Raw genomic sequence first — 14,038 nt, forward strand, 5'->3', positions numbered from 1 at the left:
GAAGCCAACAAATGGAAACAAATATGGCATGGAAAGGTACTAAGTTACGAGATATGTTTCTACGATTCTACGATACGAGAGACCCTTACGGTTTACAGTGTAGAGAGGAGAAGAAAGGAGGGGGTTCCATATAAATTTTGTTGTAAAGCTTAAAAACTTATCAACCAATGGAACAATATTTGATACAAGAAGATATTTGGGAATGAATAAAATGGGTATGATTATTAAAAATCACACCCCATTCAGCAGGGGGGGGGAAGGACAGGGGAGGCTCTCTTATCAGTTTTTTTAGCATAAATTCAGAATTTATCAAGCAAAAACAACCATATTTTATCAGTTGGATTGTTTGCGTACGATTTATTTGAGACCCTCCTTTTTTAGGGCGAAGCTTAAAAAAAAAACAGATAAAAATTATCAGATCTTTAACACAAATTTATAGATCAAGATTCAGAATATTGGTTTAAGTTATGTTTGGAATGCAATCCGATACTCCAGCTGCGGCTCTCATTTTATAGCGGTTGCTTATGAATTATGTTATAATTTGATTTACAATAATGCCAACAAAACAATTAAAATTTGAGTGAATACTGAAAATATCATTCGATTTTGAAAGGTGTTGCAAAGCACACCGGGTCAGCTAGTAACTAATAAATATCAACAAAATTACAAATCTGAAAAAAGGAGCAAAAATTACTAAAATGTGAATGTGCAAAATGTCCAAAATAGCAATCATGACAAAAATAACAACAAAGAGAAAAGTGCCAAAAATGACAAAAAAAAAAAACGCCAATAGCATAGCATAGCATTGGGTGACTGCACACAACTTGAATTGACACATCTTGGTAATAAATTAAAAAAAAAAGATAAGTAGAGGGCGGGTTATTTGCGTTTAAAGAAAATCCTACTTGGCAGATAGGATTGATTTGTAAAAAAATATTAAAATATACACATACACTCATATGAATAAAAATGGAAACAGCACACCAATTTTTTGTTATTGCACAGCATTTGACAAACCACTCTGGAATCGTTGATCGGTTAAAATATCTTGAACTTTCTGGTCCTTCCAAATCCATTCCCGTATGAATGTTTTCTTTTTTCCTCAATTTTTTATCATCCGAAACTCTACAAAGTTTTTTGTATCGTTGGTTTTTTGTTCACTCTTCGTTACAAATTGTAATTCCGCTTTTAAAGTACAGTTTATAAAACTTCTTCAGCTGCAAATAAAATGATTAAAGCAAAAATAAGTAAGTAATTTAACAAATTATTTTTGATTTTTTATTTTCGACACTTTGATTTACGAAAAAACCTTTTTTTTCCGAATACAGCTTTTCCATGGTGATAATCATTTAATTTGTCCACCGAATCCAATGCACAATTGCGTTCACAAAACTCCACAAAACTCACAATACCACGTACTTCTTTAAAAGTCTCTAGTGTACTTCCTACTTTCAACTTTCACATAAACGGTTTCTTTGGAGAACTCTCAACACCTTAATTGTATTTGGTTGAAAAATATTCGCTGTTTTTTATAAGATTTGTATAAAATTAGCGGAACTGAAGAAAACGCGTGATGACACTTTGGCATACGCCTACTTCTCCTCCAAAACTGACAAAAATACGCAAATCACTAAAATTACGAAACTGAAAATAATTTTAAAAAAAATCACGAAAAGTGACAACAATAACAAAAACTAAAAAAAGGCACAAAAAAGTAAAAAAAATTCTGACGAAATTTCTCAGCAGTAGAAAGTGAATTACAAATTGACCAACATATTTAAGCTACAAAAATGGTAAAAAGTATACGAAATATGTAGAAAAATGAATAAAAATTAAAAAATTAAGTTAAAGAAGACTTAAATCACAAAAAAAAGTTGCATAAGATGTTTCTATCAGTTTGTATGATATTTATTACTGAATTTCCCTAAGGAAGTCATTTGAGCCCCTTAGTATTCCACAAGCCAAATGTCGTTTTCCCCCTTTTTTTCGCCACTACTCCCATTCAAATCTAAAGTAGGCAACTCTGTTCGAACGGAAGAAAACATTTCGAAATCACCAACCGAACCGCGCTAATCTTGAGCTGTTGTTTACATTTCCTCGACCAGAAGTAAATACTCTCGTCCGGGAGTGATTACAAGTTGTTTACCCCATAAAGTCCGGTTAGTTTTTATTTTCTTTTTTTTTTTAAAAACAATTTGCTTAACTTAGTTTATTTGTTTCATAAGTTGCGTCAACAACACACTGATAGAGTACCTATATGTTTCATCACTGCGGCTGCGAGCAGGGCAGAAGGAAATTATGGCGTATTAATCTTTGTGCCATTTGTGAGATAAGAAAGTGTACTGTAATACTGAGTAGCAACTTACTCGGCACCCCTCCCGTTTTACTTACGAATAGGCTGCTTGAAACCGATCATCAGTCCGCGCCTCAACTTTGAGGCCACTCGAGGTGGTGATTCGGGTTGTTCGTAAATGTCATGTCAGAGACCATACTGAAACCGGCCATAAAGATAGTCAAACGGCTCTCGGACTTGACTTCCGATAATTCTTGAAATTGTTGAAAAGAGATAAACTTCGAAGTCATCGTTTTTTTTTTTCAACTTCTTCATTTTCTTCGAAATGTATCAATCATATTTGTATGAGCTAGCGAGTAAATACGGGTGAAGAAAAAAACAAATAAATTCATTCAATAGACCGTGTCAATCGATCCAAGAGCGTCCCGAGAAAAAAAAGGAAAAAAACACTCGTCAGGGAAATGGGCACATATAAACAAACAGAACCATTGATTGTAGAATGAGTTGTTATATCACTCGAAAGCGAGTTCGAGGACCGGTCACTGAGCCAGGTTTGGTACGAATATCTACCCCTACTCATAACAAGACTATGAGTAGTGGAATATGAAAGAAGAGCGTCTCGCGATAAGAAATGTCAACAGTTCGTCTTCGTTTCATTCGAATGTGTTTACTGTAGAATTTTTCTCGCTCGTAACAAACTTAGAAGAAAGATAATTATGATGAGTCCCCGAGGGGCTGTCCAATCAAGCGGAAAAAAGAGTCGGAAGGATCGGGTTTCACTTTCTTATCTGAGACTGTGTTTGGTTCAATATTTGTCAGGATCAGTTCGTTCTGGATCGATGAATCTGGTTGATTCTTCAACGAAGATAAATCGTTATAAAAGAAAGGGGGAAAATCAATGAAAAAATCTAAATCTACACCAAGTCAAATTATTAGAGTTTTTAGGTGTCAAACAGTTATGAAAGGGGTTCAAATATTCCATATCTAAAACTTAGATTCAGATTTTCAGATCATTTTTAGAATTTAAAGATTCACGACCATGATATCGCTAGTTTTACGTTTCAGTCTACTTTCATTCGACCATCCTCAGAAACTATGTATTAGTCGACGAATCAGCACCACCGAAGATTGCATCCATCTCATATGTTCCTGGCCTGAGCGAGAGAGTGTATTATGAGGGCGGATCCGAAGTCAAAGCCACATAAATTAAAGAGCCAATTTTAGTGACATTAGGCTTACATTAAAAGCATTTTGGGCCACACTACCCCCATATAGCGTGTACTTACGGCTTTGCATGCTTGGTGCTCGCTGAAGGGACCTTTTCCTCCTCGGACTTCGCCTGTTTCGCATTTGCCCGTCGTCCGGAGCACCGATTGAATGGAATGGCTGGTGTTGTTTTTTCGACTTGCAGCCGCCAACGCCTAGAGCGCCGCTTTGGTGGCCCTACTAGAACCAACACCTCTCGATGGTCGGCCGCCCTTCATCTGGATCACCGCTTTGGTGGCCCTACTTAAACCAAAGCTTCGATGGCCGACCGCTCTTCGTCTGGAGCGCCGCTTTGGTGGCCCTACTGGAGCCAACGCCTCGATGATCGCCGTCCTAAGGCTGTGGCGACGATCACCGATTTGAGGCACTTCAGGTACCTCTGCTTCGATTGTCGGCCGCCCTGTGCCTGGGATGCTGATTTCGTGGCACGATGGGAGCTTAAGCTTCGATTGTCGGCCGCCCTACGCCTGGGGCGTAGAGAGCCGGAGGGGCCTGCTGCCTAGTGGTCGGAAAATCGCTCAAGAAAAGCAATCAGGAATGGTTTCTAGCTAGAATGATGCTACCTCCGAGTGCTGTGATACGCACGTGGTAAAAGTACCCATTGAATATATGTCGAAAATCAACACTAACTTGATATAAGAAGATATACCATGCTCCACCGGAGGCTACCGTTGCTATTCGTCACGTGGCTAATCGACGGTGATCGACATACTTGGTGATACATTTTGAACGTCGCTCCCTCAATCATTCCCGAACGTCTATCCTCGCATCATTGTTGATAATGCTCGTTATTGATAGACGATCATTAATGTTTCAAAAGGAGAAATCTGAATAAATACCAGGACCACATGTTCAAAAAAGCTGTAGCACATGCTGGACAGTTCATTGCGGTTACCTAGTCATGATTTTGTCCTTCTAGGCAAAACGAAAAATAAAAAATCATCTGATAGCCTACATAGATCGCTCAGAACTGATACATATCAGTTATGATCCTAAAGGTTGAAAGTCGTTAGGGGAAGGAAATCAGCATCGAGACGTTCGTTGCTGATAGTCTGCGTCCTTTTTTACCTCATCATGTATCGCAAAAGTGTTTCAAATACAGAAGCGTCGTTGTCATGCATGATTGTTTGTATGATTTGGTTGAAGAAGGAAAATTTGGCTGCTTTGATTTTTTGGCTCTGAATGTTGTCAAGCATGGCTCAGTGAAAATGATTGATTTTCAGAAGCATGCTGCTGCCTCTGCTTTGCTCTTCGGCCGCCCTACACCGAGGACGCCGATTGGCCCTACTAGAACCAATGCCTCGATGGTCGGCCGCCCTTCGTCTGGAGCGCCGATTTGCTGGCCCTACTAGAGCCAACACCTCTCGATGGTTCGGTCGCCCTTCGTCTGGAGCGTCGCTTTGGTGGCCCTACTGGAGCCAACGCCTCGATGGTCGGCCGCCCTTCGTCTGGATCGCCGCTTTGGTGGCCCTACTAAAACCAAAGCCTCGATGGCCGACCGCTCTTCGTCTGGAGCGCCGCTTTGGTGGCCCTACTGGAGCCAACGCCTCGATGATCGGCCGTCCTACGGCTGTGGCGCCAAACACCGATTTGAGGCACTTCAGGTACCTCTGCTTCGATTGTCGCTGCGCTGTGCCTGGGATGCAGATTTGGTGGTACAATGAGAGCCTCAGCTTCGATTGTGGGCCGCTGTACGCTGGGGGTGCCGATTTGGTGGGGCCTGCTGCCGCTTGGATGGCACTGTAAGTGCCCCTGCTTTGCTCTTCGGCCGGCCCACGCCTGGAGCGCCGATTGGATGGCACTATTGATGCCTCTGCTATCGGTCTTCAGTCACCCTGGAGCCTGGGGCCTGGATGGCACTATTAGTGCCTCTGCTTTAGAAAGTCAGCCGCCCTGGAGCCTGGGGTCGATTGGATGGCACTGTAGGTGCCTCTGCTTTGCTCTTCGGCCGCCCTACGCCTGGGGCGCCGATTGGATGGCACTTTTGGTGCCTCTGCCTTCGTTCGTCAGCTGTCCTTCGCCAGTGGCGCCGATTGAATGGAACAATTGTTACCGCTGCTTCGATAGTCAGCCGCCCTTCGCCCGAGGCGCCGATTGGATGGCACTATTGGTTCTCTGCTTCGATAGTCGACCGCCCTGTCATATCCTGGCAGTTATTCTGGTAACACTGTATGCTGTCAGCCAAGCACGCGGTGAAAATCTACTGCGTAATAAAATTCATTCCTTACATCAGCCACCATATGTAAAGTACGCGTTTCTATAGTAGAGTAAAATTAAAAGTTAATAAGTAGTTTACTCGTGCGTTTTACTTTACTCCGGATACGGGTTGTCTTCCTGCTGCTTCTACCCTGCTGCAAATACAATAATTTGGCGACGAGTGCGTATTCAAACCTGCGCGAGAGATTACTGGAAGTACCTAACCTCTCTTTCTACAAAGATGATCCATCCGGAAGGTGCTGCTGCTGCTGCTGCTGGGGCCGGTGCTGCTACTATGCCGGTGACGTTTTCGTTCGAACCGTTCAACCCAGCTGCTGGAAAGTTCGATCGGTGGTTAGACCGATTGCAAATTTCGTTCCGGATCTACAAAGTAGCCAATGTAAACAAACGGGACTACTTGCTGCATTATATGGGCGGTGCGGCCTACGAAATCCTGTGCAACAAGCTGATGGACGAGCCGCCGCTGGAGAAAAGCTACGATCAAATTGTGACGATTCTCAAAAACCACTTCACTCCTGCTCCGTTGGAAATATTAGAAAATTTTAAGTTCCAAAGCCGTAAACAATTGGAACATGAAACGTTGAGCGACTACCTGATGGATTTGGAGAAATTAGCCCAGACTTGCAATTTCGAAGCCCACCTAAACAAAGCTATCCGGAACCAGTTTGTTTTCGGAATCCGGATCCGTGTTATCCAATCGCGATTGCTGGAAGTGCGCGATTTAACACTCGAGCGGGCGAAGGAGATTGCGTTCGGTATGGAGATGTCGTTCCGTGGGACCGACGAAATGCATGGTTTCCGTCTTCGGCCGTCTGCAGACGTAAAGTACATCGAGCACGGCAAAACCAAGAAGAAGAAGAGCAACAATCAACTATCTTCAACCAACTCGACTGCAGCTGCGTCGTCTAAAAAGTTCGATGGCCAAAAGAGAACATGCTACAGATGCGGTGATGATGGTCATTTGGCCGACAAATGCAAGTATGTGACTACCAAGTGTAAGTTCTGCAACAAGAAGGGACATCTCGAAAAGGTTTGCCAGTCGAAAAGGAAGGAAGAGATGAGAAAGAACGATGCACATCATCTGGAGGAGCCGTACGTGGTTAAGGATCTTTTCCACTTGCGTTCGGCGCTGAACTTTTCAAGCAAGTTCATGCTGAACATTACCGTCAACAAGAAGGTGCTCACATTCGAGGTCGACACTGGATCCCCGGTGTCATTGATCGGTTCCCAAGATAAGCAACGGTATTTCCCTCACCTTACCCTTCATCCTGCTGACCTCCGACTGGTAAGTTATTGCGATAATGAAATTTCGATTCTCGGTAAAATTTTTGTTAACGTTGTTGCTAATGGAGATGAGACACTACTTCCTTTACACGTTGCGGATTCCAGCCGCCACCCACTAGTAGGTCGAAACTGGCTTCGTGATTTAAATATCGATTTTAATCGCATTTTTAAACCTGGTACACATTCAATGTCTCACTGTAGCTTGGTGCCGGAAGTTACCACGACTGCTTTAAAAAATATTTTGCATAAATACCCTAACGTGTTTAATGACCGTATTGGCCATTTTTCTGGTGTGCGGGCTACACTTACGATCCGTGACAATACTAAACCAATGTACATTAAAGCAAGACCAGTTGCATTTGCAGTTCGCAATGCCGTTGACAAGGAAATCGACAAATTAGTTAGTGATGGTATCTGGGAAAAGGTAGACCATTCTAACTGGGCGACACCTGTCGTGCCAGTGCAGAAGGCAGGCGGTAGGGTGCGCTTATGCGGAGATTACAAAATTACGTTAAATCCCAACTTACTTGTCGATGATCATCCCCTTCCAACGGTGGAAGAGCTTTTCGCGACTGTCGCGGGTGGACAACGATTTTCGAAAATAGATTTGTCGCAAGCTTACTTGCAATTAGAAGTGCGTCGCGAAGATAGAGAGTTACTTACCCTTAGTACACATCGTGGACTGTTTCGTCCAACGAGGCTCATGTACGGAGTGGCCTCAGCCCCTGCAATCTTTCAAAGATTAATGGAACAGATCCTACAAGATATTCCGGGTGTGACAATTTTTATCGATGACATTCGCGTGACAGGTCCCGATGACCGTACCCATTTGCTTAGATTAGAGGAAGTACTTAAGAGATTAGATGCTCATAATATCCGAGCTAATCGGGAGAAATGTGATTTCTTTGCGGACAATATCGAGTATTGCGGTTACAGAATAGATCGACACGGTGTCCATAAGCTACGTTCAAAGATTGACGCGATCGAAAACATGCCAATTCCTACCAGCAAGGAACAAATTCGTTCTTTCATCGGTCTCGTTAGCTATTACGGTCGATTTTTCCCCAATCTTAGTACAATTCTATACCCTCTTAACAATCTTTTAAAAGATGATGTTCCATTTAAGTGGAGCAATGCGTGTGACAAATCGTTCAATCTAGTTAAGCGTGAAATGCAAACCGACCGTTTTCTTGTCCATTACGACCCCACTCTACCGGTGATTCTAGCTACGGATGCTTCTCCTTATGGGGTTGGTGCTGTCCTAAGCCACCAGTACCCTGATGGTTCCGAGCGACCTTTACAGTACGCGTCGCAAACATTGAGTAGAACTCAACAAAGGTATTCTCAAATCGATAAAGAGGCCTACGCGATAATATTCGGTGTTCGCAAATTTCAGCAATATCTATACGGTCGTAAATTTACTTTGATTACCGATAATAAGCCGGTTAGTCAGATTTTCTCGGAGGTAAAGGGTTTACCTACTATGTCGGCAATGCGTATGCAACACTACGCCGCGTTTTTACAAGCGTTTGATTATAGTATACGTTATCGTCGTTCGTCGGATCACTGTAACGCTGATGCAATGTCGCGACTACCTGTTGCCACTACTGATTCGGGATTTGAAATTGAGGAATCAGATGCCGTCGAAATAAATACGATTCAGACACTTCCCTTGACTGTTGATGAACTCGGTAGCGCTACACTACAAGACAAAGGTGTGCAAGAGTTGATGCGTGCGCTTAGAACCGGTAAAGCGATCGATGCTAGATTTCGTTTCGGTATTAACCAAGAAGAATTTAGTTTGCAAAAGGATTGCTTAATGCGTGGTGCTCGCGTTTATGTTCCACCTGCTTTGCGCGTTAGAGTTCTGAATGAACTTCATTCAACACATTTTGGAATAACCCGAATCAAATCACTAGCTCGAGGTTACTGCTGGTGGGAAGGCATTGACAGGGACATTGAGAATCTTATCAAAAGCTGCGCGTCTTGTCAAGTGAATAGAGCAAATCCTCCGAAAATTTCGTTTCACTGTTGGGAAACCCCATCAGAACCCTTTCAACGTGTCCATGCGGACTACGCCGGTCCGTTCATGGGTTTCTATTTTCTTATATTAATTGATGCTTATTCGAAATGGCCAGAGGTACGTATCCTCAGGAATATGACTACAGAAACTACAATACGCGTTTGTCGGGAATTTTTCAGTACATTTGGCATTCCATCCGTTTTTGTGAGTGACAATGGTCCTCAGTTTACGTCCGCGGATTTCGATAAGTTTTTGAAGATGAATGGAGTCGTTCACAAACTAAGTGCTCCCTACCACCCGGCGACGAATGGTCAAGCCGAAAGGTTTATCCAGACTATGAAATGCAAATTGAAGTCCATGGATTGTAACAAATCCGATCTACATTCCGAATTATACAATATCTTACTATCGTATCGAAAAATGATACATCCGACTACAGGACATTCCCCTGCTCAGATGGTATTCGGCCGTCAGTTACGTTCTCGTTTAGACCTGATGATTCCTTCAGACGACCCTAAAGACAGTGTAGTTCAGGGAAAAGTACGTGACTTGACAGTTGGATCCAGGGTGTCAGCACGCAACTACGATCATTCTACAATTTGGGAGTTCGGTGTAATAAAAGAGCGTCTTGGTAAGTTGCACTACCTCGTACAGTTGGATGATGGACGTGTTTGGAGGAGACATATCGATCAACTACGGGCTGTTGCTGTAGAGGAGCAAGACTCGTCGAAAGAGGTAACATTTTCGCGGAATGGTGGATTTAACGATTGTGAGAACTCAGAAGTGTCAATCGCAGTAACTCCCCAGAATCCAATCCCAGATATTCCTTCCTGTACAGATCCTATTCCTGATCCACAAAACTCTCCAAAACCTACCGTTGCTTTATCTCCTACTCTACCAACTGGCAACACTGCTGTAAACCGATCACCAGGCGTACAACCGAACCAAGGACTACGTCGTTCAGCAAGGACGATCAGAGCTCCACAGAAACTGGACCTTTGATTCGACGGAGTAGTCTTTTCCGGGGAAAGAGCTGTCATATCCTGGCAGTTATTCTGGCAACACTGTATGCTGTCAGCCAAGCACGCGGTGAAAATCTACTGCGTAATAAAATTCATTCCTTACATCAGCCACCATATGTAAAGTACGCGTTTCTATAGTAGAGTAAAATTAAAAGTTAATAAGTAGTTTACTCGTGCGTTTTACTTTACTCCGGATACGGGTTGTCTTCCTGCTGCTTCTACCCTGCTGCAAATACAATACGCCCTGCGTCTGTGGCGCCTCCTGGAGATTACCTGGTGGAAAGGGGCTGAAAGAGAAGAAAATTTCCGAAATGACATTTCAGTACCGCACTGACGTTTTGGTACCAAAAAGTCAGTACGGTACGTTTGTATGTGATTTGACAGTTGCTTCAGTCCTTTGCCTGGGGGCTGCTGATTCTTCCTCTCGGCGGGTCGGTTCGCGTACCAATGTCAAAATAACGCTCGGGAGGGATTATTGATTTAATCACTGAGAGAAGTGATTAAAAGAAGAAAAAAGAACCACAACGTGGGTGTACTGCTCTTTCTTTTAAATTTCTTCTTCCGAATGACGCCTCTTCTGGCCGGCTCGTACCGTCGACAGATTCCTGCCAACGTACCGGTATTGCGAGCCTCCTTTCCGTCAGCTTGTCTGGGACACGCTTTTGAGCGAGTTTCTGCTTTTCAGGCAAATTCTGCAGCACGCGGTCATGGAGGCACTTCTTCCGTCTGTTCACAATGGTACTTTGTCGCGAAAATGGCTAATTTTTTATAGTTGGTGGATGAGGTTCGATGCTTTGAGAAAGCTGATCAATTTTTTCTCCTCGTCGGGGCAGGGGGCAAGGATTTGGCGGAGAGATGTAGGTAGGGAGCAAGATGATCTGAGAGATTGGTATGTCGAACAGGAAGTAAGTATATGTTTGATCGTGATTTGCACGTTGCATGATGGACATATGGGAGGATCGTCTTTAGTTATAAGATGTAGATGAGTCAGTCGGGTATGTCCGATCCTGATTCTGGTTAGTGCTCTCCTTTCTGTTGGGCTGGGTCGGTCATTCCAAGTCTCCGTTGTATTCTTGATTTCCCGAAGTTTGGCTTGCACATTCTCAGACCACTCGATGGCCCAAGCGTTGAGTATTTTGCTCTTCATGTGGAGCGTTGCGTCCGGTTGGGATATGCAGTTGATTGAAGATGAGAGATTGGTGCCTTCGGATGCTAAGCGATCAGCTACTTCGTTGCCCGGTATCCCCGTGTGTCCAGGTATCCAGCAAAATGTGATGTTTCGGTGGGGGGCTTTATTGGAAATAGCATAGATCCATGGGTGTTTGACGTTACCAGCGGCTATGGCTGATAGGACGCTTGCAGAGTCGGAGAAGATGACAGAGTCAGACTCCGGTCTTTCGGTGGCTTCAAGCAGAGCAAATGCTCCTGCACTGAAAACGGTACATGCTTCGAGGAGGCCATGGCTCCTACTGGAGACTCCGTCGTAGATGCCGCAACCGACTTACCCAAAGTTCTTTCTGGACCCGTCGGTGGTTGGCGGTTATATTTGGACTGTACTAGTTGATTAAATTGTGGTAGGACCATTGATCTGGGGTCACCTGCTCGGATGTGTTGTTTGAGTGACATGCCGACTTTGGGTGGTTTAACGTTTCAGTCTAGGACCTTGGGCCCCGGTCTGATACATACGGTGGGAAGGGTGTCACCAACTGTTTGGAGCAGGAAGCTGTTAGTTTTTTTTACCATTGGTGAGTCGTCATTCCGTTCGTTTGCCATTGGACGATAGGTGCTTTGCCACGAGGAATCGGAAAGGGACCTGTCCGCTCTCTGCCATGAGTGGGGGTATAGGGCTCGTGCGAAAAGCAGAGCTTATGAGTCGTACGCAGTTATTGTAGAGTGGCTCCAATTTGGCTAGCATAACTTCGGATGCCCTACTAACAAAACCAATGCCGTACAGTATGGATGGTATCAGCCATCCCTGCAGAAAACGGAAAAGTGATTCGCTGTGGGCTGGTCTTGTTGGTGAGTATTCGCAGGATGTTAATTTTGTTGGTGGCACTTGCACTTGGTTCAGATGGCACTTAAAGTTGAGTCGGTCGTCTAACCAGATACCAAGTAGACGTGTAGAGTGGGCAAGGGGAATAGTCTTGTTGAGGTGGGAGCCCATTTTTCAACCATTTGGACTGCAGATTGCAGCCATCGGCGCGCCACGGTAGCAAAAGGTGAGGAAAAGATGAGGAGGATATCGTCGGTGTAAATGAAAGTTGAGATATTGTTATGGATGGTCTGGAAAAGGGAGTTGATGGCTATACGGAAAAGGGTAGGGGCGATGACTGAGCCTTGGGGGACTCCGCCTTGGACGGGTTTGATTTGTGATCGGACACCATTGATGAGTACGTGTATAGATCGGTCTGCCAGAAAGTTTTTTATGTAGTACAGCATCCGGCCTCCGATGTTCCACTTGATCAGTTGGTTCAGTATGGCGATACGATCGACTCTATCGAAGGCTTTCGACAAATCGAGGGAGAGGCATTCTAGGTGGTGTTGCTGGTTCAGGTGAGTGTCGAATAGGTATTCGAGATCATCGAAATAATCGTCGGTCGATTTTCCGGCTTGGAAGGCGTATTGGCGAGGGTCTAGGAGTTGTTGTTTCTCCATGTAGGTGTGTAGGCGGCGGTTGACTATTCTTTCCATTATCCTCCCCGTGCAGTCGAGGATGGTAATGGGGCGGAAGTTGTCAATAAGATTTGGGTTCTGTTTGGGTTTCTGTATGGGGATTACAAGACCAGTTTTCCAGCTGTCGGGTAGGGATCCTGCGGACCAGATGTTGTTGAGTATATCTACGAATGTAATTTTTCCGAGTAGGGGTAAGTTTTTGAGGCAGGGGTATCCGGCTGAGCTGTCCCTTGACTCTTCTGAGGGCGAACTCTAATTCGTTCAGCGTTAGACTACTGTTGTAGTCTGAATTGGAAGCAACGTAGACTGTGATGGGGCTGAGATGAAAGAGAAATGATCGCAGAAAGAGTCGGCTAGTATTAGGGAGTCATTGACGTATTGTTGATTAAGCTACGAGATCCTCCGTTAAGATTCTTGATTTTGGACCATAGGACTGTTGATGGAGTGTTGGGATGGATCTCTTCGGTGAACTGTTGCCAGCATCTTGATTTGGCATCTCTGACAGAACGTCTGGCCAGTGATTGTGCTTTTTTGAAATCGTCCAGGGCGGTCAGTTTGAGGGGACTATCATTGGGGATCCTTTTGATGGCTCGCAATTTTTTTTCAGCGGTTCTTAAAAACGTCGCGCACTTCGTCAGACCACCATGGGACGGAACATTTTCCGGGGATTCCACTGGTGCGGGGGATACATTTTGTGGCAGCTTCGAGGATGATTTGCGAGAAGCATGACAGTGTGGTTGGTTTCTGCTGGGAAACGAGCTTGTCTACGAGGAGTTGGTACTCAGGCCAATCGGCTTCGGTGTATTTCCACCTTGGTCTGGTGGTAACTTTAGGGGATGAGTGTTGAATTTTCTGAGGATAGGGAAGTGGTCACTTCCGTGCGAGTCATCTAATACTTCCCAGTTGAATTTCGGTCCGAGTTCCCAAGAGACAAGTGAGATATCTAGAGCAGACATTTCTCCAAATGTAGGGTCAATACGTGTGGGGTGACAATTATTGAGAAAGATTAGGTTTTTGGTGATTGCAAGGTTTTCCAAATAAGTTCTCTTGTTGGAAGTGTAGGTGCTCCCCCATGAGATGGAGTGGGCGTTTGGGTCTGACATTACCACAAGCGGCGGTGGAAGTTGGGAGAAGAGATTCTCTAGATTGTCGATGAAATCGTGGTAGGGCCTTTGCGGGGGTATGTATAGGGAGACTGCCGTAATTTCTAAGGGGGCCTGCAGTCTAACGCAGACGGCATTGAGACTGGTGTTGATTTTG

At 44.4% G+C, this 14,038-nt stretch overlaps 1 protein-coding gene across 1 annotated transcript; it reads left to right on the forward strand.

The window, feature by feature from the left end:
- The first annotated feature begins 5,996 nt into the window (after positions 1-5,996).
- On the forward strand, positions 5,997-10,085 carry LOC129743391 (uncharacterized protein K02A2.6-like). Its single transcript, XM_055735386.1, has one exon. It carries the CDS (start codon positions 5,997-5,999, stop codon positions 10,083-10,085), a length of 4,089 nt encoding a protein of 1,362 aa, XP_055591361.1.
- The last annotated feature ends 3,953 nt before the right edge of the window (positions 10,086-14,038 follow it).

This window comes from Uranotaenia lowii, chromosome 2 (assembly GCF_029784155.1).
Source record: "Uranotaenia lowii strain MFRU-FL chromosome 2, ASM2978415v1, whole genome shotgun sequence".
Classification (NCBI taxonomy): Eukaryota; Metazoa; Arthropoda; class Insecta; order Diptera; family Culicidae; genus Uranotaenia; species Uranotaenia lowii.